This window comes from Neodiprion fabricii, chromosome 2 (assembly GCF_021155785.1).
Source record: "Neodiprion fabricii isolate iyNeoFabr1 chromosome 2, iyNeoFabr1.1, whole genome shotgun sequence".
Lineage (NCBI taxonomy): Eukaryota > Metazoa > Arthropoda > Insecta > Hymenoptera > Diprionidae > Neodiprion > Neodiprion fabricii.
The window spans coordinates 31,757,289-31,779,308 of record NC_060240.1 but is presented as its reverse complement, the minus strand read 5'-3'; the positions used below and the strand labels follow the sequence as shown (position 1 = coordinate 31,779,308).

The following is a 22,020-nucleotide window of genomic DNA, read 5'->3' as shown; positions in this document are numbered from 1 at the left end:
CATTTTGACTACTTGCGAGTGTTGCGAGAACCGTCACTCGAATACGGGATCGAAATCCATGGACGTATCGAAGTGCCGAGAGTTGTACACGGATTTGTGTAGGCACTAGCGCCATCTAGGCTGTACTCCGATAACCTGGCTACGAAAACATCCGACAAACAAGCGCGAAATACACTTTCAAATTTGCTTGTTTCCTCAAAATCTTCGACCGCGGCGGAGCGCGAGGTCCGCAGGCGCTAAACTGGACCGCCATTTTCAAATGCACCGGCAGCACTGATTAAGGAATGTTCACAATTAATCTCTAGCTAAAACGTGTTGAATATTCTGATGAAACTTAAGTTGTTATTCGCTTGGTAGTCATCAAGAATTTAGAAATAGACGGATCAAGCGTACTTCTCGGTGACTGGACGGCAAGTGATGCGAGCGACGTGATCATAGAAATTATTGGTGTCGCCCATCTTACGTTGTGGGATGACGTTTGAACATTCTTCAGTTAACAGGTTGGACATTGTTTAACTCAAAGGGCTAACCATAGTCATATTATTCTGAGTTTTTGAATAATTGATATAATATGTTTATGTTTTTAGCGATGATAAATGGCGCCAATTAGTTGATGTCCTGCTAACAATTAGTGAACAACATTCCTACAGAACGGCTCAAAAACTGAAGGCCGTAATACATATTCCAAATATTTTTACTTAGAATTTAGAGCCTTTTTCATTGTGAATTAACGATAAATAGTAAGTAGGCATAATCATAACTGATCATAACTGTACTTGAGCATACGTAAGCTGATAATATAAATGATGTTCGAATACATCGTCACGTGTACATAATATTTTGCAGCATTTTATCAGAAGTCAAAAAAGTTTCAAAAATTGAAATACGTGCAAAAAAACGAATTGCTACTAGCTGGAAAATACTGTAGTAAATAATCGGTAAACAGACAATCATAGCTGTGTCAGCATGGAAATTAAACAGTAATTTATGTTAATTGCAATCTTGATCGGTTGGTAATTATTATAAAGATGAATGTGTAGCTGGAGAATCATGTAATTAAAAAACAAAGATAGCAATATGATGAAAAATTATATGCTGTTTAAATTAATTAAAGCAACTATGGATCTAGCTTGGCAGCTTTTGCAATCACTTGAACACCCGCCAATGCTTCCTTAGCAGTTGGAATTATATACTGAGCTGGCAGAATAAATCCATGCCTTCCCTGGTCCCTGAGCTCAATTGTGTATGGATATTTAATCTTGTGAATAGCTTTTGCCCAATCATCCGCTCCACCGGATGCAGGATATAAAAGGGAAGCACTGTTTCCAACTGTATAAACGCTGCCAGCACCACCTGCTGATTTCATAGCTGCCGCTGCCTGCTTTCCAACTCGTTCCAAATCAGCATAATCTGGCGGTACACGTTTGTCGTAGCCCCAAGGATATAAGATGTATTGGCCATAACTATGGAAGGTTAAATATGCCTGGAAAAAAAAAATATACAATTTCGAAATTGCTAATGTCGACAAAAATTGAATTTGATCTAGATTCCTAGAGTTATAAATAACACGTTTTATAATTTACCTTGAAATTGGCTGCACTTGTAGCAAAGAAAGACTCAATAGCCTTTGTTTCCGGTTCAGAAAATGGTCCAGTGCCAGCAAATATTTCTCGACAAGGTTGTTTACTGGCTCCCTGACCACCCCATCGATAACCAAAGTTCCTGTTTAGATCGGCACCAATGCAAACACCGCCTTTTTCTGGATTTGCTCTATTCTTGCGCCACAAACGATCACCTCTGAAGGTATACTCGTAACTGAACAAAAACAATTCGTACAGAATAATGTTTACACTTCTCTAAGTTTAAACTAAAAAATATTTTCAAACATCACTTCTCGCCTTACCCGTCAGGATTCACCACTGGCAGAATGTAGTAATCTTCTTCCAGCTCCTCGCTGTTTTCTACCAGGTAATTGATGATGTAAGTCACTGCTGCTGGCGATATCCATTCTCTGGCATGGATTCCTCCATCAATCCAAAGTGCGGGTGCTTTAGCATTTCCATTGCTGATTCTTAGCACCTACGACCATTCACATACGAGGAATAATCAATCTCAACTTTTCTATCGCTCGACATTTCCACAAATAGAAAATAACCAGGGTCTCACCTTGAGTGGTCGACCTTCAACCGAGTTTCCTATAGTCATAACAGAGCACAGATCAGGAAAGGTCTGAGCTAAATAATCAAGGTACCCTATGATGTCATCCAGCCGATGATAGCTGGACCACTCCATTCGGTGCCCTAAGAAGAACCTCTTTACTATTAGGCTTGAGGCCCAGTAGTCGATAGTGTAGTCTGTGTTATCGTACATCTCACGAATTTACGCAGAGTAATGACTTTGAACAGGCGGTATATTTTAGAACGCGTTTGACAGTTGGGAATACTCTATGAATATTGTCAAACGTTTCAAAATATCGTCAACAAATATTTTCTCTGACCGCTTCAGTCTTCAAAAACACTTTGCAGCATTGTAAACTCGTGAGAATGATCATGCCCATAAGTGGTCAAGCTCACCCCTGTAGCGCCATAAGCTGCTATCACTACTAGCTACAGGATAACGAGGAAAAGGATATGGAGATGGATATCTAGGAGCTTGCAACCGCACCCGCACCTGTTCCCCGGTCCCTGGCTTCCTGGCTTTTGTACCCTGCCACCAAGCATGTCGTGCTAAAAAATGACTATGAAATTCAGGTGATTACGAGCGCAGTGCAGACTTTCAGAAACCAGAAATGTGTTGGGAGATGCGCGTAAACGAGATTCGCATAAGTTTTATTAGAAATTTTTATGATGTACATTTGATATAGAAGCTTTCAGAGCTCTTGTAATCCTTTTAGAGGAAGATTTATTGGTACAGATGACTATGTTTTTGTTCATAGTATAGAATTCTCAGAATATCACAAATTCAAGTCATACATTACAGTTCGCGTCACGTGGGTAATAATTATAGAAGTATTGCACGTACGGAAAGTAATGCGCTAGTTCATATCAACCAGCAGGGGCCGTGCGGTTTGAAACTCATGTGAACTGTATGTTAATTAGTTATTGCCATCATAAATATAAGGATCCAGGTCACCAGGTTAAAACTTTTGAATCGTAAATCCTACAGATAGAATCACGTTCTAATTCTTTGACGATTGTTTCTCTAATTCACAAAGAGAAGAAATAAATACTCCCCGCATTTTACTATTGACATTTTTTCAGATTTTTCGGCACAGTTCGTACGACATTGATCGTTAATTTTATGTAACCGTTTTTAGAAGTTTTACGTCGAGTTTTACACAGTTCTCCGTGGTTTGACCGTTAATTTGAATTCACTTGTTGAAAAATGATGAATCGGGATTCAAGAAAAAGAGAAATTAAAAAAGGTAGGTATGTTAAGAAACCAAATTCAGTCCCATCGTTTCGCAATTATTCAACAGTGAAAGATAAGCAGAATAGAATAATATGTATCAATCTACAATTTTTTTAAATTCACAAGAAACGACATGCACGTGCGGAATTTCATGTTGATGCTCCTAAACCCTCAAAATAAATAAACGGATGCATTTGGCAATTGGCGCCGGAACAGACGCATAATGAAACTTTCTGCAGGGTATCAAAATTAACTAGAATTGGAAGATACGAGATTGGCGATAACATAAAACGTTCGGTCAGAGCAATTAGATTAGCAGTTATTTAACTCCTCACAAATTAGTATGCAATTTACAGGTATGTTCTACGAAAATAGCAATTGAATGTGAACCTTTCCGGCCTTCGAGTTCCTCCATTGATTCTAAGGATGGAAGTGGGTTTTCCTTATCTATCGCTTGTTGCAGATCCGGAATAATAACATCGTAATTGACGCTTCGCTCTCTCAGGAACCGCGTTACCCGCGGGATATCATCAGGACGTACCATAACGTCGACTGCACTAGCATTTCCTGCCCATCTCGTCAGATCTGTGCGTATTATACAGACAAATAATCATAATACATGAATCCTAGTGGTAAGATTGTCCTCCTCAAAAGATACGCAGTTTTCTCATCATATTTTCAGTGTGCAGTAGACTTGACGTACCTCCTGTGTCTTGAAGATAGGATAAGTATTCAAACTGCTCCTCGGTAGCGGAAACTCTCCAGACTTGTGAACCCTCATAGGTAACGCGTTCTTCCGGTATTCCTACGGTTCGCAATACGACCCCGTCCGAGGGTGCATCGGAAGGCGATTTTATCACAGCTGAAGAAACACTTTGAAGAGCGATTAATGCAAGGAGATAGAACCCGCGGATCCACCTTGGTGATCCCCGCGAAATTGGAGTCGATGACACTATCTGCCGGTGCATTGTCCTCAACTGGCCTGACCGCTACTTGGCTCACCTCTTATATACATACTTAACCGTCTATAAAGAACTCGAAAACTCCGCGACGCCCTCGGAAACCGCATTGGACCGGGTAACGTAACGGTACTCGGACAGTCTGCATAACTCCAGCTCACGATCGATGAACCTTCCAGTTTTCACGTACATTGACAGAGAAATAAAAAAATTGAAATTAAAACAGGGTGGTATTGATGAAATTCATGCTAAAGTAATCAAAAACCTGTCTTCCCATATCGCTGAACCGCTGAAACATGTAATTAATGATGCATTAAAAAATGCTGTGATAATACTTATGTAGAAGAGAGGTAATAAACACTTATTGCTAGTGACAAACTATAGTTCAATATACCTGATTTTCAATATTGCTAAAATAATTGAAATAATTATCTACAACAGGATTTTTAACATTTTAAATAATTATAAAATCTTATCAAAAAAGTAATTTGGCTTCGTTAAAAATTGTGGAACAACTGATGCACTTGACAAGATCACCAATTTGATACTAGAAAAAATAGATAATTTTCCGACAGCTATAACGTTTGTTGACCTTGCCAAAGTATTTGACACATTAGACCACAAAATTCTTCTGCATAAAATAAACACCTATGGAATCAGAAGTGTTGCTCATAAGCTTTTTACCAGCTATCTTAGTAATGGGCTGCAACGAGTTAAAACTAATGATATAGTAACTTATTACCATACTAGAGTGGCTAAAGGTACAATACTTGCACATTTGTGGGTTAATTATACGATAGTGATCTTCTTGATACTATGCTCGATGATATTGTTTTTTCTTATACTGATGATACTGTCATAATATCGTATGATACAACTTGGACAGGTGTAGAATCAAAAATCAGCGCCGGATCTGGAATGTTTCCATGTGTGGGGGAGGGGGGGGGGGGGGGGGGGGGCATGACCTATGACTGCCGCCCTCTACCACTGACTTAATCTAATTATCTACTCAATTTCCTTTTTTAAGTTCTGGAAATTCATTCGGGCATTTCAGAAAAGTAGGTGTTGCAATAATAGTACTGGGAGTGTGGCGGCGTGACGTAATGTTTCGTCATAGTGCCCTATGCTCCGACTTGGCGCTGTTTGAACAAGTTCCAAATGTACGAGTATATTATGTTTTCTCTGATTGATTATTTTACGAACTACAAACATCTAAAATCTCGTATGGTATTCATTTTTCTATGTATTATATGAGATATAGTTGATTGAATATTCTGAGATATTTCATGTAACGTAGATGGCACGGTAAAAAATGTTCAGGTGACAAAGGTTTGAATGAGAAATACAAATGAAGAATAGCAAAAATATCTGTTGCAAAATGATTTGTATATTGCGAATGAAGAAAATTGAAGTACTCGCTGAAAATCTATTTCTGTAATTCTTTATTTGTGAATTATATCTTTAAGCCTCAGAGAATACACAGGGTCTATCAGACTCTGTTCTCAAGTTTACATGTTATCAAGATTTTACACAAATTTTTTCGAATTTTTACCCAAAATATGAAAAATTTTTAAAATGAGATCTCCTAGATCCAGAGTATACTCAGTGATAGAAAAAATAGGTGTGTACTCCGAAGGTTAATGGATAGAAGTGATTCATTCGGAAATGAACATTCACTGCATAAAAATTTAGAAATTAACAGGTAGATATTAATTGAATATTCAGAATCTTCAAGTATTTTCTCAAATATGTTTGGGATAAGGGCATGAGTCCCAGAACAAAAAATTTTTTGTTAATTTGATTTGTTTGAATAAAAAATCAACCCACACGAAAATTCTGAAGAAATGTGTTACAGGTTGATATGTAAACAACATATTCATCCTAAGAGAACCCGTTTTCTTAACTCTATTCGTTCATGACCGATAGAAAATAAAAAATTTCATGAAAAAACCTCTAGGAACATGTGAAGTAAGTATATTCAAATTTTTTTTTATATTCTATTATCAAGTAAAATATCTTCGTCAAATGTGTTCGCAATCCTCGAACAGGCTTTCTTCCTTTTTGCCTGCCCATGAACTTACCGCCCGGGGCAAGAACTCTGATTTGATACAACAACAAATAAATACATAAATATGCACGAGTTTTGACGCTCCTGACAGATAGGACTTGGCTACACGAAGAAAGAATAGAGATATGCGACGAGATAACGTTCGTCCCCTAATTAGAAAACCGGACTCGAAACTTTCAACATTAAATAATCACCTTCTATTGATGGTTACTCAATGCTTTCAGCCTTAAATTACGAAAGAATAAAACGTAGCATTGGCATTCCTAAATTTACAACCATATAATTTTCTCTATCCTCGAATGAGATAAGCAACAATCGCCTGGGAAGTTTTTCTTCAAAATTCTCAAAATTCTTCAATGCACTTATAGCAACTATTCTCGTTTCTGGAAAATATGGCACTTCAGGTAAGTACCTGTTACCATAATTAAGCTGCAGATCAGATCTGTATAAAAAAAAACTACATAACGTAATATTTTCATTATTTATTTACTTTTTACCTGTAACGCAGTATCAACCTTTTTACCTTGAGTAAATTAGATTCCGAAGCTTCGCACTTCCTAATGTACGTCACAGTTAGAAATATCATGTTTTCAAAAACTCATCCAACTGCATAGTCGTATCACTTGAATTATTGTACAGTAATGACAAGTGTGCTTCAATTAATATTTACAAAATACAATACGTAAACAATACCAAAAATAAGTGCATGCCAATTTTTCAACTCTTTGAATGAAGTATGAAATGAATTTATAATCGTGCCCATTGATTAGTTTCATCAACACAAATATCAAGCACAGCCTTATTTTAATCCAACTAAGACATTTTCCCATCAATTTGTTCCATCAGGACCTGATCTACCCGTAACTTTTGGCATCTTCTTATTTGTCGAATCTTCGAGTTCTTTCGGTTTATAATAATGGGGTGCTACTTCGAGAAGCCATTTACTTTCGATCTCTGTTACCTGTAAATGATTGATTAAGTTAGAAACTAAGTTCTTCTCCAGAACTTGGACATAAGCGTGATTTTTATTTCCAAACTAATGTTAACTAACATCATTACCTGTCGCATGAATTCTTTGGTAGTAAATACGAGCTCGTGATAAAGCAGCCATCGAGGCAGTTCTTGGAACAGAGAGCTATTTGGATGGATGGAAACAGTCTGATTGTGTTTGGCTGTTTTGTAGTGACCACCTTTCGAAAGGCGTGAAACATGATAAAAGTAACCAGCCGTTATTGCCTGCAAATTAGTTATAAAGTAATATCAAATGTACAATACATACATAAAAATAACAAATAATCAGATCAAGTGAAAATGTTCAATTAGCAGGAATACCTTTCGTATGTTAATTGTTTCATCAATACCAGATATCAACTCCATTTCAACTCTTTGCATTAAGCTTACAAGTTGCTCTCTGACGTCCCTAGCTCTCTTCATGGACCTATCAAGAATGAAAATTAGATTATACTTAATTCATTGTTACAATATTCATTTGTAAATGGCAGATACTGAGCGTTGAACCTGAACACGATCGGAATAAAAAAGCTAGGACAAAAAATTACCTATGCTGAATGAAGTTTTCATAACACCAATGGGTGCTAAAGTCGCTCTGCTGCCACTGATTGTAAACGTTCAGTAAAGTGAGATGATCCCCTCCAGGAACGTGAAAATTTTTTCTTGCAGTATCTGCATGGATGATCTTGTCTTTCGGACGGTAAAAAATAGCTCCATTAACAGATAGCATCGCAGCAATAGTCGCTATCTCCTCTGAGCAACGATAGCGTTCACTAGCTAAGAGCATTTTGGCCATCATTGGGTCTAGAGGAAACTCCGCCATCCTACGACCAAGTTTTGTCAGTTCTCCACGATGATTTAAAGCCCCTAGTGCGTATAGCTGTTCTAATGCCAAGACCAAGGTTTCATGCGGTGGAGGATCCAAAAAATCGAAATGTACCAAATCGTTTATGCCTAGTGCCTTCAATGTCAACACTGCATTACCTGCATTATTAATTTTGTTCATGTACACGCTAACGGGATCTGCATATTCCTATTTTAGGCTGTTATTCTCACAGATAGTATTTGTTTCCCTAATAGTATAACACTGACTCCAGAACAGACATTTTGAATCAATAATTATCCAAAATGCGATTTTTATACTAAGTCTAAATATACAAAATTATTCTGTTTTACCAAGGAAAGTAGATCAAAGTATACTTGAAACATTTATTTTTCATTTCTAGTCGCTTTGTAGAGATATCTCTATCAGATGAATAGACATCATGTCAGTGTCACAAAAATGAGTGGAATTGCCAATATAATCACGTTCGTTGTTCTCTGCCTTTGGCGAAGTTATGAACTTTGAGACTATCTCTGCGATTGACAGCCAATTTGAAAATATACTGTACCAAGATTAATCCTCTGTATTTCGGGAACGGTGTTATCTTCAAGTTCGTGCTGATATGCCCAAGCAGTATACAAGCGGAAGCATTTTCCCGGGGCGACTCTGCCAGCTCTGCCTGCTCTTTGATTGGCTGAAGCTTTACTAATTGGAACAACCATCAAGCTCTCCATTCCTGTTCGAGAATTGAAATTATTCTGCTTGGCAAAGCCAGGATCAATCACATAGACGATATTATCTATTGTCAATGATGTCTCAGCAATATTTGTTGCTAGGACTACCTGTTAACAAATAACCAGCTCGATTGTAATTAACAGAAGAAGTTTAAACAACTATTCAAAATCATAATGGAATATTTGTTACCTTACGAGCTCCAGGAGGTGTAGGTTGAAATATCTTTGCTTGCATATCACTGGGTAAGTTGGCATAAACTGGTAAGATAAGAAGCTCAGCCAATTTAGTCCCTAATCTTCTGACACGTTCCTGCAACATCTCCTGGCATGTCTCTATTTCATCCTGACCTATCAGATACAGTCAAACTTGTTACAGAACTGTGAACATAGCTCAGCCACGAATATAAAAACAAAATATTCGAACTACATTTTTTACTTAATGCAAATTCAATAAATGCTTACCAGTAAGAAAGACAAGTACATCTCCGGATGGTTGAGTAGCGTGTATTTGAAGAATAGATACAACGCAAGCGTCAATGTAATCAGCCTCTGGTGCCTTTGTATAGTAAATGTCAACAGGAAATCTTCGGCCAGGTATGCGAAAGATTGGTGCCTCGTCAAAAAATTCACTGAACTTTGTGGCATCTAGTGTAGCCGAAGATATCAACAGCTTGAGGTCTGTACGAAATCTTGTTATGTCTTTGACCAAACCAAACAAAATGTCTGTATGCAATGTTCTTTCGTGAGCTTCATCTATGATCATCACACTGAAAATTCAATCAGTGTCGATACTTTTACTTGTAGTCTTACATAGGTATATGGATCTATATAATGACTTTTTGCTGTCAAACATGGATCTATGCAATAAATTAAACTGACTGTACAATTTCTTGAAGTAGAAATTAGGTTTTATTATTTTGAAAAAAGTTAAGCATACACTTAAGGACAAATACCTGTAAGTAGCAAGATCTGGTTCACTAAGGAACTCACGATGTAAAGTTCCGTCAGTCATGTATTTGATACGGGTACGCTGAGAAGTACAGTCTTCAAATCGAATAGCATATCCAACTTCGTTTCCTAATTTAACAGCCATTTCATGTGCAACTCTAGCGGCAACAGACATTGCAGCAACTCTTCTGGGCTGAGTGCAGCCTATGACTTTACTGTCATCAGCAAAACCAGCCTGATATAAATACTGTGGAATCTGAGTTGTTTTGCCAGAACCAGTTTCTCCCTCAATAATTAACACCTGTTCAGACATAACATAAATCTTACAGTAAAAAAAGTACAAGGCAAATGAATGAGAGTATCGTAATACAGATATCAAATTTCACCTGATGATCCCTGATAGCCTGTATCAAGTCATTTTTAAAAGGATATATAGGAAGACTTTTCTGTGTCTCTTCAATGGTAGTTAAAACTTTCATTTCCTTCGGAGGAGAAACAGCTTGTTTCTTATGCTTGGAGCTTCCTGGTATCTGCAGCGCCTGGACAAACTCTACTTCATCTTCCAGCAACAGATCATAATCCTGTTGAGCTGTAAAAAATTAAATATTCCTTAAAAATTATAAATAAGCAAATCTTACTGATAATTATGAGAAGAATTATTACCTTTTCTATCTTTTGCCCCAAAACGAAATACTGCTGATGACATCTGGTCCGACTCCCATTTGCTTTGCTCAGATTGCGGTGGTTCTGGGTCAACAGTTTCAGGCTCAACAGCATCTTTGCCTCGTTCATGAGGCATGTGATACCTTTGCACCCGTTCCATTTCACGCGCCTTCTCATGCTCTTTGGCAAGTTGAAGTAGCTGCTTTTTATGTTCTCGTTCCCTCTTTTCGCGCTCAGTCAGGCTGTTAAATGAATTTGATTTATAATTTTGAAAATCAATACTTCAATCCAACCAGAAAAGTATTCTACTCCTGTAAAACTCACATCTCATCTCCAAAGAGATATTCATCGTCTAATATGTCAGCCTCGAGCTCAGCTACCTTATCTTCCTTTCGTTTCTCTAAATACTTCCTCCGCGATTCGACGCGAAGTTTAGGAATAAGCTTATCACGAGATTCAGTTTCCATAACCTTAAGTCTCTTGGCTGCTTCCGCTGCAAATTTGATAATATTAAGTGTATGAATGTCACCACTAAGTGATTGTATAAAGCTGATAAAACAACTTAGGACATTTTGCCTAAACTTACCAGCCCCGGATCCAGCTGGTGTAGCAACCTTGCGCACCTTCGTATCATCTTTGGACTTGAGACGTTTGGCAAATTCATCCCTTTCCTTAATATCCCTTTTGCGCCTCTCCTCTTCGCTGTCACTGTCACTGTCTTCTGTCGACGATTGCTTCCTCCTATACTTGCTCATTTTCTGTTTCTAAAATCCTCAACGACTCATCTAGGCTAAGTCCTGAATTATATCACAACGGTTAGTAACTGAAATGAAGGTTGAAGCAGATTATTAAATTTCGATGTTATCGCTGGACAACAGATGAATATTCACTAACAGTTCTGGTAAATGTATGAAAACTGTTTAACGTGCGTATTTTACGGGACCGGGAATGATAATACGATTGTTAAACAACAAACCACGATACAAAAAAACCTGACCACTAATTTGAAATAGTTTGAAATCAGCCATAAAAATCGTGTTTGAGATGCACAAACACATTCGGGTAAATAAGTTTGCCTTTTGGAACGGTCGAGGAAAACGATAATAATCATAATAAAGTCACGATATAAAAATTGAATAACCCGGGTACATTTTAAAATTACACAATGAAAGTGATGTGTATAACATATTAGAAAAAGTGCTCAAACCTTAAAAATATCAATTTAGTAATGGATGATATTCAGAAAAATGACGAAAGGACTGAAAATTTTTATTCCGACGCTGCCAACTACTGGTCTAAAGTCCCAGCCACAGAGGATGGAATGTTAGGAGGATTTGGGTTCATTTCGAACACAGATATCGAAGGGTCGGAATTATTTCTAAGATCAGCCTTCAAGGTACGGTATTCAGTCAAATTTACGCAAAATTGTGTTTCATAAATATTTTATTGATGCTCGCCACATTGATGCCGAGATACCTAGGAACGTAACCTCAAAATTCAAACCCACATGTGCTTTCGTATAATTTTGGAATCCATCTGAAGGCTGATTCCAAAAATATACTTTGATCTATATTCTGTGATTTCCACATAACGCACGTTTCAGTTAAAAAATCCTCCGAGAAAAGAATATGCTTTAGACTGTGGTTCTGGAATTGGCAGAATATCAAAACATCTACTTACCAAACACTTCAAAAAAGTTGATTTGGTTGAGCAAAATTCCGAGTTTCTAGAAGCAGCAAAAACTTACCTCGCTGGTCGTACAAAAAGAGTTGGGGAATTTTTTCCCATAGGTATGAAAGTAAAAGCCTGAGAATCTTAAATAATTTACATATAATACATGTAATACTTTACAGGATATTACTCTTACAGGTCTGCAAAACTTTTGTCCTGAAGTAGGGAAGTATGATGTCATATGGTGTCAATGGGTTTTAGGACATCTACAAGATGACGATTTTATAAAATTTTTCAGCCACTGTCAGTTAGTAACATTTGCTATTCATATTTTGTTTCAGTACTGTAATTTGCAGTGGAAATGAGAATTTACCGTATAATTTACAATGTAAAATAGTAATCTGTAACTTTGTAAAATATATTCAACAGGGCAGGACTCAAAGAGAATGGCGTGGTAATAGTAAAAGAAAATATAACAAGTTCTGAAAACGTTGAAGTTGATACACAGGATTCCTCAGTAACACGCCCACTGAAGGAATTACAACGTTTATTTGATCTGGCTGGATTTTCTTCTGTAAAGGAACAAAAACAATCCAGACTTCCACGAGGTCTTTATCCTGTTTATATGTTCATATTACGACCTAGAAAAATCATACGGAATTCTGTGAGCAATGTACTACAGTAGAAATAAATAGTTCACAATTATCACATAGATCAGTTTAATTCCGACATTGCACATAACAATAAATATATATATATGATGATTGTTAATATTTAATTCTTTGATATGAATGAAATTATAAAGAAAAACAAGAAAGACCACTTGAAAACCATACACAAGAATAATTTTTAAAAATTTTAACACTTTTTAATTCAATAAAGTTTATACTCAACTGGTTTAATTTTTTCAGATACAAAGTGTCGATTCACTAAATAAAAATATTTCAATACTCTAAAATTTACCATAGTTTAATTTCATTTTGGTCTGATTTTTTCATACATGAAGTGTTGATTCGCTTCCTGCGGCGTTGAGTTTATAACACGCTTTTTTACTGCATGAAAATGAGCCAAAACATGCATGTATAAATCATTCTCCATCTGCCATACTTGCGAATTTTGAATTTTCTTTACAGTTTCTGGGAGAGGGTCAATTTTTTGGGTAGTTTGTCGTAAGTGGGACTTGCTATCTGAAAAAATTAATTGATTTGAGATTTTTTTAAATTATCACAAACTGTAGTTGCGTTATATTGTAAAAACATTGCCAGTGGATAAAAGTAGTAGACTAGAAAAATTATTAAAAATTTGATTGAATTTTAAAACATGCTATGCTTTACTATTATCAATCCTTAATATCTAACACGTGTCTTACTATGCATAAAGTGATCGTAGGCTCCTTTGAAAAATCGTGGTAGTGTAGCCTGAAGAGTTTGTACAAATTCTGGTAATTCTTCTGTGACTCCAACTAGGAGGTAGTGTTTTTCTACATTTCTTTTAGCTTCTGCAACTGCCCATGGATTACCGACTTCCCTTTAATCAATTAAATCATTACATTCAACTAAATATACGTTTGTGATTATAAAAGATAAGAAATTGCACAATAATTCTCAGTCAATTGATTTCCAAGCATATTAAGTGTAAAAACTCATACCAACAAGCAGGTTCGTGTCCACAGAGGAACGGAACTTGAAGCCACATATTGTTTGGATCACAGTCAGGTTGTCCATGTCTGACGCACTCGTCGAATGTCTGTAAGATGTAAGGTATGTTATTTTCACAAAGGATAATCTTACAAGGAAGAAAGAAGCGGAATATGCTAATTGATAATACCTTGGTGTCGCCATGCTTTTTTCTTATTAAGTGTGGTCGGAAATTATCTCCATATCTTAGAAAGTAGTAATAAGATACGAATCTGTCCAAAGGTTTTCGTAATAAATTTATATACAACGGTGTACGCTTAACTCCGAATCTGAAAATAATCAATTAAGTCATTGAATATATTGAATTTCTCTCAAAGTTCTCAAATACTTACAAAGATACTCACTTTTCAAAGTTTAAAAAAGCTACGTGACCATGATAAAAAGCTGGTTTCATTGCATCCCATTGAGTAATATTATTTACAAATTGTACCTGAAAGATAAGTCTATTATCGTAAACGGTATTTTAATTCCTTCAAATATATGCATTCAATACCGAAACATTTGAACTTCTGTTAAATAAAACAATGCATTCCAGTTTTGTGCACGTGATTCTATACCAGTATATTGGAGGTCAAACACTGTGCACAAAATTTTGGATGTTTGGATTGTTTCAATCAAAATTAGCACATTTATCTGTCAACTCCTGGGGCAATAGATGGTTTCTTAGTAAATACCTGATTTGGAAGAGTAAGTGTATGCATGTTGTTGGTGACATTGATGTGTAAGGAATGATACTTGTTTTGTTTGCATAGATCATATACTATGCCCACAAAACTTGTGGAGCCTGTCTTTGGTACTCTGTTGTATATCACGACCACATCATCGACACTTGATAATGGGCTGTCCTCAGTGTGACTAAGCGATTCGATGTTGTTTCGCTTTTCCATCTGAGCCAATGCATTCTCTGAAATTAACAGAATCAGGTTGAACGTTGTTTGACTATAATTTTCTATGCATCTGTGATATAACATAAAGTTGTATCACATTTGATTAATGATAAATTAGTAAAAATACTTACGCAGGGTTTTAGTACTTTCTTCAAGGTAACTGATTCTTATTTTGAAATATAGAATTAAGAGTATTAATACTATCACGAAAAACCACTGTACTGGAAATGTTCTCACTATCATTTTAAACGAAAATATTGCAACAAGGTTAGGCGACAAGCTAACGATGCAAGCATCGCGCTGTCAGTGATGAAAATGAAGCGCTGTCACACACACTTATACATAGCCCAGCAGCCTAGCTGTTCTCCCCTCTCCTGGCCCCTCTCCATGGGTAGAGAGACAGAGAGGATGGGAGAATTATTATCTTCTGTCCTTTAGAGAACCGATTCAAATCTGTTCACAGGTCGCTTACGCCGTTGCTTACGCTCTATTTTGGCCGTGTTCGTAAATTGACTGACAGTACTCAAAATTCCCTAGGACAGAGTCAGAGCTATTCACGAACTTGGAAGCGCAAAAGAGATAAAAGATTGCTGACAGTACTGTCAGTCAATTTTCGAACACGGCCTTTATATATCTCTGTGGTCTCAATGGCCGAGTGAAAACACCACGTAAGCTACACGCAACACGATCAAATACTTTAGAGGATTGCCGTAATATACGACGTCAGGCGAATTTTGAATTTTACGACCACTTACGAAGCTAATACTAGTCCTCAGATCTCTACAATAAATAACTACTCACAGTTAGTCTCGGTGACAGCGCGCTCTGTGGGAGATATAATTAACTACTCTTAAGTCAGCATCGTTAACGTAAAGTCGGTATAAAGTTTTGTAATTTAACAGATGCTTTATGAAAGAATATTTTTCGAATTTGAAAAATTTCTAAACCAAACTAACTCATATGTTAAGAATATTTGTCTTGTCAATTTTTTGAATCTTGTTAACTTGACATATGGCTTTATACGAAACAACACAAAAGTGTTGATGCATACGGCCACTAGTTGAAATCCTTGACTTCCTGTAGCTAAAATCCAGGTTCCGGTCACGAATCCCTCTTTCTTCAAGCCAAACAGCAGCAAGATGGTTTGTAGACTTCTTACTGCGGTTATCCGTATTTATCCAAAGAATCCATTTTCACACATAATTTTACAAATAAAATACACAAATTCAGGTTAATTTTACGTATTGCCGGTCTGTAAAATCATACCCATAATCTAGACTTGCTTCTTTGTTTTAACCTGAATAAAACATTATTACATTGGCGGTTTCCATGTGAAATTGTTGTTTGGGTGTTCTAAGCGTGACGTTATGTGAGTGTTCTATTGATATTTCAGGGTAAGGTCAAGTGCTCCGAGCTGAGGGGGAAAGACAAGAAGGAGTTGCTCAAACAGCTCGATGAGCTCAAAACCGAATTGACGAATTTGAGAGTTGCCAAAGTGACAGGAGGTGCCGCTTCCAAACTCTCAAAAATGTAAGCTGTTCTAACCCCTTATAGTTTAATCTTTCGCTCTGAATCACTTATGTTATATTTATGTGATAAGTAGTAGCCGGTTTACTGTTATTGTCAAATGTAATGAATGACTAAAGCTGCCTAATTTACAATGAATTTCTCTTTACCTTCAGTCGCGTCGTTCGCAAAGCTATTGCTCGTGTGTACATTGTTATGCACCAGTACCAAAAGGAGAATTTACGAAAGTTGTTCAAGAATAAGAAGTACAAGCCCTTAGACTTGAGGCCAAAGAAGACCAGAGCAATTCGCAGGGCCTTGACTCCTTACCAGGCGAGTCGTAAGACTCTGAAAGAAATTCGGAAGCGATCTGCATTCCCCATCAGGAAATATGCCGTCAAAGCTTAAACACAGTTAAATTTCTTCTCAAAAAACTAAAACAAAATTTATCAATAAAACTATTCTATGATAGTTTATTTAACTTGTGTATATCTCATTTCAATTCCTTTCCTTTGTAAATTTATTCATCAACAAGACCAGCGGCAATTTTTATTTAATGCTCACATTTACTTGCAACCCGTTTATGCTAAATAATCAAAATATTAATGAACTTTTTGTTGTTGAAAGCCTAGAAATAATTATATATGAGAGTAAATTTAAAAAAAATTTAATTCATAACTTTTAGTCTGCCGATAAGTTGGCAAACAAGCAAGTTAGTGAACAAAGGAAAACTGAAAAGAAAGTACTACATTGTATAAATTTATGAAATACTTCAACATTTTATGTACAATTTTGACATGTTCTGTTTAGGAATATGTTTATAGTAATCATAATAATTGAGAGTTGAATAATTTTAAGGCAATATAAGTTAATGACTGGTTTTAAGGTTAAATTGTAATCAAGTTTCCTGAACACCATGGGCATGGATGGAAGTTAGGTTCCAAGGCACACGTATCCTTGCATTCTTTAATTTCCGTCAGAAGATCAAGAATTTGAGACGTAGTTTTATCTTTGACTGCAACTACTGCCGATTGACAGGATGTCTTGTTTTCCACATGTTTGCTAAGTTCTAGACCATCTTCTAGAAAACACATGTTAAAAATGAAACAATGTATAAAAAAAAAAAAAAAATCGAGAAAACCAACAAACATTTAGAATCCATAATCGAAATAGCAATTTGGACTGAATACAGGAATTAATATATACCGTTTGTACTATCCGATAATGCAGATGTAGTGGTAGACGTAGTTTTCTCTTTAATTAATTCAGCTACAAGCATTTTGAGTTTATGCAGCTGTTCCTGTTGTGTGTTTCGTTGTTCTGTCAACTGGCGGAATGCTTCCTCCTTTTCTTTAGCCCTTTCTTGAAGGACACCACGCTGCTTTTGATACAATGTAACATATTCACCTGAAAGAGATGTTTAATTATACATCCTGGTTTTATTACACCTGAAATATAACGGTTCAGTGTGGCTACGCTAACCTATAGTTTCGGTTTCACTTTGAAGCTGCAAAACGAGATGTTCTAATCTTTGTTTTTCGTCTGAGAGTTCAGCAACACGTTCCATAGTATGTTTAAATCGTTCCTCCAACTTTTTCACAGCTTCGGGCGAAACTGACATCATTGCTTGTTGTTCACTAATTGGCGGGGCCGTGTCACCATTACTATACGACTCATTGTCAGTCTGTGTTGTTGCTGTTGATAATTTTAGTTTTTCCACGTCATTCAATGCTTGCAAGTTACACTCACCATTGAGCTGTATAATGTTTTGATTTTGAACGGTTGAATCATTCAACATCGTCCCAGCATTCAATTCGCTGATCAATTGTTGATTTTCTTTCATTAAAACTTCGATCCGTTCCTAAATTCCAATGTTTATATTGGTAACAAATTGATTTTGTATACAAGCACATTTCATGGTTCCAATTAGTCACATTTACCTGCGCATTGTGAAGTTCTTGCTGCAAGGTACTAGCCTGATTAGACTGAGCTTGATAGTGTTGCATTTGATCTGCAATTTGAGCCATGCGTAATTTTTCTTTCTCTAATTCAGCCATGAGTAAATCCTTTTCCTGCATTTCATCTTTCAATTTCTGTACTTCATTTTCAGTATCATTCAACCGAGCATTCAATTTTCTTCCAATCGACCTCTCTCCTTGTAACTGCTCCGTCAAATCAAGTTTTGTGTTGCTCTATAGTGAAAAAATTGTTTTCACAAACTGTGTTTCTTTGACAATGTACTAAATAATTATTCTAAATTAACTCACAAGTTGGACGAAAGCATCTTGCATTTCACTCAACTGCTGTTTCAACTGTTGATTTTGAGAGACAGCCCGAGCTGCCGCTAATCTTTCACCTTCTAGAGCAGAGACTAAACGGGACGCCTCAGCATTGCTTGCACGCATTTCTTGCAACTCTTCCATTTCTTGCTTGAGTGCATCGATATCTGAATCCTAGATTGAGGAAAACAAAGTAAAATATTCAATTTCATTCTAGAGGACTATTGTAGTTCAGCCAGAAAGTTAAATCACCTTTTCATGAAGTGTTGCTCGAAGACTATCCCGTTCTAAAGTGAGTTGATCAATATTTTTGACTAACTCATCAATTCGCTCTTTATTGTCATTGATAACAGGAGGTGTAGATTCAGGTATTTCTTTCTGACTTTGTATTTGGCGTTCTAGATCGGACAACCGTTGAATAAGGCTGTGCTCTCGACTACTTATTTCTGCATTCTCCTTTGTAGTTTGCTCGAGCTAAAAAATGATTAATAAATGAATAAGATGCAACAGAAAAATATTTGCAGTAATCAGCGTTGCAATTTAAATATAATTTAAGAACAGCAATCAAAATTGCAAATTCGTGTTGGCTTACCTTCAGAGCAAGAGTGGTAACTTGGTTGTTCAGTTGTTGAACATAATTTTGGTAATGGTTACTAGCTTCGTCACGTTCACTACTGACAGCTTTAAGAGTTTCCATTAATTGGCTCAACTGCTGTTCCAGTGCGGCTACTACATGGTGTTGCTCACTGATACCTTGGGTTTCTTGTGTCGTAGAAGTCATCTGTAACTAGGTATTAGATTGGAATATGGCATGCTGGACACTTAATTTCCACTGCATTTTCGGGTCAATTTTAGGTCTGATCATAGAGTTCCGAATAGAGATTATATAATACTGTAAGTACCTGTTGTATTCGGAGTTCATTCAAGGACAGTAAGGCAGTTTTTTCTTTTAATTCTTGTTGAATGTTAGTTAACTCAGTATTTTTAACATTTAATTTCTGCCTTAATTCAGCGGTCTCTAATTCCAAGTCGTCTTTTTCTTGTCTTAGAATATAAAAACGTCCAATAAAGATCCAATGATATGTCATAAAAGAGTAATAATGAGGGCCCATGGCTGTGCAAACTTACTTCACTTGAGAATACTTCGCCTCTAAAGAGTAGAAGCTAGATTGAAGCTGGTTATTCACTTTTCCGACATCTTCGCTACTATTTTTCACAGAATTCAGTTCCCTTTCTAAATCAGAGACTTGGAGTTGGACCGATTTTAATTTTCCATTTAATTCTTCGACTTCAGCTGATAAAAAGTAATTGATTATCAATCTGTTATACTGTATAAAATTTTTACTTTTAGCGTGTAATACCAAGTCTATATTAACAAAATATAAGTAATTTTACCAATTTTTTGCTTGGTAGTTGTTTGACTTTGAACGAGGGCAGCAGTAAGCTCAGCCTTTTCTCCTACAAGAATGCCAGTTGTTTGTGCATGAAGTTGTAATTGCTCTTTGAGTGGATTCAATTCGTGATAAAGCTTTGCTTCAAATTCTGTATCCTTTGTAGTCATTACCATTTCTAGTTCTGACACTCTCGTCCTCTGAATATAAAAAAAATTCATTGAAATTGTATAATTTTTTAATATGAAGCTTTTAGCTGGTCAATTGGTCTGAACCAATGATTTCACCAAACTTACATATTGGCTGACTTCAAGATGTAATCGGTTAACAAGTTCTTTTTGTTCTTGCAAGCAGAATGCCAAGAATTGATTTCTCTGTTCCAAATCAGAGGTAAGTTCTTGCGGCACTTCTTTACTCTCCATATCACTTGACAATATGTTTGTGACGGCAGATGTCATCTGTAGTAGATATTCTTTCTGCAACGCCTGAGATCCGACCAATGATTCATACTCAGTATGTAAACCACTGCGATTATTAGTTGACTCTGCATGAACATTTACATTGTGTGTCTCGTTTTTTAATAAAATGTCTTGCTCTAAATCAATTTCATCTGTTTTATTCGTTATATTTTGAGAGGTAAAATAATTCTCAACATTAATCAGATTCTCATTAATTTGATGTTTATTAGAAACATCATCTGTTATATTTGTGAAATTAGATATAATACTGGAACCTTCCGACAGTTTTTCTTGAACAGTGAAATCAACAGTGTCTTGAAAAACGCTAATAGGATTTGAAGAATTCACCAGCTTTGTTGCAGCAGAAGTGATATCACCATTGGAATTGAATTCCAAAAAATCATGCGATTCTGAAGTTTGCTGAGGGGCTTCAGAAACTTGGCTGTCTATTGATGGTGTTTGAGTCTCTTTTATTGGGGACCCTATTTTCCGGTAGTTGTAATTATTATCAGAGTTATAAAGAGTATTGTCGATCTGTATAAACATAAAGTAAACCCCATGTTAATGGTTAGAGATCAAACTTTTTAATGAAGGTATTACCTTCGTTGAAATTAAATAAGGACAATGGAAATTCTCTTCACCTGTGACGGAGTAGATTCTTCTGTATTTTCGTTTACATCTTTTGAAGTATCATCTGCCATGTGACTTCTTTTACTCATTTGGAATTCCTTGAGCTATGATACAGAAATATCCATTATAGTATGTGATACTAATTCATGTGAGTTATGTGTGTACATTACAATTTTCGATTTCGAAAATATTACACAAAGTAATTACAACGAACATTTGATTAGAAATTATCGGTAATGAATAATAGCGAAAAGTTCGCAGAAAAGATATCTATATTTTCTCTGCTCTCACCCTTTTTCTGGCTGCTAATAGTTTTTCAGATTTTTTCATTTTTGAGGGTTCGTTTTTGACCTGTACGAAGAGCAAACAGTGTACTTGGTGCAGAATCCACGCGCAATATTTATTCTATTAATTATTTACAATACATAGAGCAAAATATTACAATATGACAGAACATTGTGAGGTTACGCTCTACGTGCCACTTCACCACACACACACACATTGTCCTGATATGCAGGTGTATTAACTCATTTGTGTTTGTGCACCATAGCTAATAGAGATGGACTACTACCTCACAGTGAGCCTTGATTAAAAAGAGAAAGCTATGGCAGAGAGGAAGATCCTCTCTACCTATGAGGACGTTGACGAAAACGAGAAACACGATACGAAATGCGGAGCATAAAAGGCAGCACTGCTGTTTCGCTAATGGTTTCGTTTAGAATGTTATGGCAAATTCAACTACACAAGTGCGTTTACGTGTGGTTTCACTGGTTTTCTTGCCTGTTTATTGGACGAATTCTAGGAACATTGGCCTCGGTGCGCACTTTTTCTGTAGTTGAATTCGCACTACAGAAATTCCCTACTCTTACCGACTCAGAGAATGA

At 36.4% G+C, this 22,020-nt stretch overlaps 6 protein-coding genes and 1 long non-coding RNA gene across 12 annotated transcripts; 3 read left to right on the top strand and 4 right to left on the bottom strand.

The window, feature by feature from the left end:
- Positions 1-48: 48 nt before the first annotated feature.
- Positions 49-1,089, top strand: LOC124175724. The gene is made up of 2 exons (XR_006869221.1): positions 49-500; positions 588-1,089. It is a non-coding gene; the product is annotated as an uncharacterized LOC124175724 (long non-coding RNA).
- On the bottom strand, positions 527-4,533 carry LOC124175713 (carboxypeptidase B-like). The gene is made up of 6 exons (XM_046556159.1): positions 4,115-4,533; positions 3,802-3,996; positions 2,167-2,300; positions 1,904-2,079; positions 1,584-1,815; positions 527-1,483 (listed from the first exon to the last, which is right to left on the bottom strand). Exons 1-6 carry the CDS (start codon positions 4,377-4,379, stop codon positions 1,118-1,120), a joined length of 1,368 nt encoding a protein of 455 aa, XP_046412115.1. The 5' UTR covers positions 4,380-4,533; the 3' UTR covers positions 527-1,117.
- A 2,372-nt stretch (positions 4,534-6,905) lies between these two features.
- On the bottom strand, positions 6,906-11,651 carry LOC124175710 (pre-mRNA-splicing factor ATP-dependent RNA helicase DHX16). Of its 2 annotated transcripts, none has more exons than XM_046556151.1 (13): positions 11,508-11,651; positions 11,204-11,414; positions 10,942-11,110; positions 10,618-10,859; positions 10,341-10,543; positions 9,960-10,255; positions 9,469-9,773; positions 9,197-9,354; positions 8,841-9,114; positions 7,998-8,433; positions 7,771-7,876; positions 7,498-7,674; positions 6,906-7,399 (listed from the first exon to the last, which is right to left on the bottom strand). In XM_046556151.1, the coding sequence occupies exons 2-13, from the start codon at positions 11,370-11,372 to the stop codon at positions 7,268-7,270; spliced, it is 2,667 nt and encodes an 888-aa protein (XP_046412107.1). In that variant the 5' UTR covers positions 11,373-11,414; positions 11,508-11,651; the 3' UTR covers positions 6,906-7,267. The 2 variants fall into 2 exon arrangements, with proteins under 2 accessions (XP_046412107.1, XP_046412106.1); XM_046556150.1 differs by having other exon boundaries at positions 11,204-11,440; positions 11,508-11,646.
- Positions 11,652-11,723: 72 nt separating this feature from the next.
- On the top strand, positions 11,724-13,178 carry LOC124175720 (N-terminal Xaa-Pro-Lys N-methyltransferase 1). The gene is made up of 4 exons (XM_046556167.1): positions 11,724-12,013; positions 12,221-12,407; positions 12,487-12,595; positions 12,718-13,178. Exons 1-4 carry the CDS (start codon positions 11,846-11,848, stop codon positions 12,971-12,973), a joined length of 720 nt encoding a protein of 239 aa, XP_046412123.1. The 5' UTR covers positions 11,724-11,845; the 3' UTR covers positions 12,974-13,178.
- LOC124175715 (heparin sulfate O-sulfotransferase) lies at positions 12,490-15,199 on the bottom strand. The gene is made up of 8 exons (XM_046556161.1): positions 15,004-15,199; positions 14,660-14,889; positions 14,330-14,415; positions 14,116-14,254; positions 13,937-14,034; positions 13,658-13,815; positions 13,252-13,475; positions 12,490-12,929 (listed from the first exon to the last, which is right to left on the bottom strand). The coding sequence occupies exons 1-7, from the start codon at positions 15,113-15,115 to the stop codon at positions 13,264-13,266; spliced, it is 1,035 nt and encodes a 344-aa protein (XP_046412117.1). The 5' UTR covers positions 15,116-15,199; the 3' UTR covers positions 12,490-12,929; positions 13,252-13,263.
- A 688-nt stretch (positions 15,200-15,887) lies between these two features.
- On the top strand, positions 15,888-16,859 carry LOC124175721 (60S ribosomal protein L35). The gene is made up of 3 exons (XM_046556168.1): positions 15,888-16,014; positions 16,266-16,402; positions 16,555-16,859. The coding sequence occupies exons 1-3, from the start codon at positions 16,012-16,014 to the stop codon at positions 16,784-16,786; spliced, it is 372 nt and encodes a 123-aa protein (XP_046412124.1). The 5' UTR covers positions 15,888-16,011; the 3' UTR covers positions 16,787-16,859.
- Positions 16,860-16,923: 64 nt separating this feature from the next.
- LOC124175709 (golgin subfamily A member 2-like) lies at positions 16,924-21,872 on the bottom strand. 5 transcript variants are annotated; one of them, XM_046556148.1, is made up of 14 exons: positions 21,428-21,864; positions 21,148-21,240; positions 20,855-21,040; positions 20,345-20,533; positions 20,053-20,248; positions 19,786-19,951; positions 19,560-19,701; positions 19,250-19,444; positions 18,910-19,131; positions 18,646-18,831; positions 18,319-18,570; positions 17,861-18,239; positions 17,585-17,785; positions 16,924-17,459 (listed from the first exon to the last, which is right to left on the bottom strand). In XM_046556148.1, the coding sequence occupies exons 1-14, from the start codon at positions 21,464-21,466 to the stop codon at positions 17,266-17,268; spliced, it is 2,640 nt and encodes an 879-aa protein (XP_046412104.1). In that variant the 5' UTR covers positions 21,467-21,864; the 3' UTR covers positions 16,924-17,265. The 5 variants fall into 5 exon arrangements, with proteins under 5 accessions (XP_046412104.1, XP_046412102.1, XP_046412101.1 ...); XM_046556146.1 differs by having other exon boundaries at positions 16,924-17,456; positions 20,345-21,040; positions 21,428-21,872; XM_046556145.1 differs by having other exon boundaries at positions 20,345-21,040; positions 21,428-21,868.
- Positions 21,873-22,020: the final 148 nt, after the last annotated feature.

Bases quoted from the DNA above. Each gene is read 5' to 3' on its own strand.
- LOC124175713 (XM_046556159.1), bottom strand. From the start codon at position 4,379: ATGCACCGGCAGATAGTGTCATCGACTCCAATTTCGCGGGGATCACCA. The intron at 3,997-4,114 runs GTACGTCAAGTC...TAATACGCACAG, and splicing joins CTATCTTCAAGACACAGGAG to ATCTGACGAGATGGGCAGGA. The intron at 1,484-1,583 runs GTAAATTATAAA...TTTTTTTTCCAG, and splicing joins CAAGTGCAGCCAATTTCAAG to GCATATTTAACCTTCCATAG.
- LOC124175710 (XM_046556151.1), bottom strand. From the start codon at position 11,372: ATGAGCAAGTATAGGAGGAAGCAATCGTCGACAGAAGACAGTGACAGT. The intron at 11,111-11,203 runs GTAAGTTTAGGC...TCAAATTTGCAG, and splicing joins ACCAGCTGGATCCGGGGCTG to CGGAAGCAGCCAAGAGACTT. The intron at 9,355-9,468 runs GTAAGCATTTAT...TGTATCTGATAG, and splicing joins TGTACTTGTCTTTCTTACTG to GTCAGGATGAAATAGAGACA.
- LOC124175720 (XM_046556167.1), top strand. From the start codon at position 11,846: ATGGATGATATTCAGAAAAATGACGAAAGGACTGAAAATTTTTATTCC. The intron at 12,014-12,220 runs GTACGGTATTCA...CGCACGTTTCAG, and splicing joins TTCTAAGATCAGCCTTCAAG to TTAAAAAATCCTCCGAGAAA. The intron at 12,596-12,717 runs GTTAGTAACATT...TATATTCAACAG, and splicing joins AAATTTTTCAGCCACTGTCA to GGCAGGACTCAAAGAGAATG.
- LOC124175715 (XM_046556161.1), bottom strand. From the start codon at position 15,115: ATGATAGTGAGAACATTTCCAGTACAGTGGTTTTTCGTGATAGTATTA. The intron at 14,255-14,329 runs GTGAGTATCTTT...GATTATTTTCAG, and splicing joins GCTTTTTTAAACTTTGAAAA to ATTCGGAGTTAAGCGTACAC. The intron at 13,816-13,936 runs GTATGAGTTTTT...AATTGATTAAAG, and splicing joins GGACACGAACCTGCTTGTTG to GGAAGTCGGTAATCCATGGG.
- LOC124175721 (XM_046556168.1), top strand. The intron at 16,403-16,554 runs GTAAGCTGTTCT...CTTTACCTTCAG, and splicing joins GCTTCCAAACTCTCAAAAAT to TCGCGTCGTTCGCAAAGCTA.
- LOC124175709 (XM_046556145.1), bottom strand. From the start codon at position 21,466: ATGAAAAAATCTGAAAAACTATTAGCAGCCAGAAAAAGG. The intron at 19,952-20,052 runs GTAAAATTACTT...ACTTTTTATCAG, and splicing joins AACTACCAAGCAAAAAATTG to CTGAAGTCGAAGAATTAAAT. The intron at 18,832-18,909 runs GTGATTTAACTT...TCCTCAATCTAG, and splicing joins GAGCAACACTTCATGAAAAG to GATTCAGATATCGATGCACT.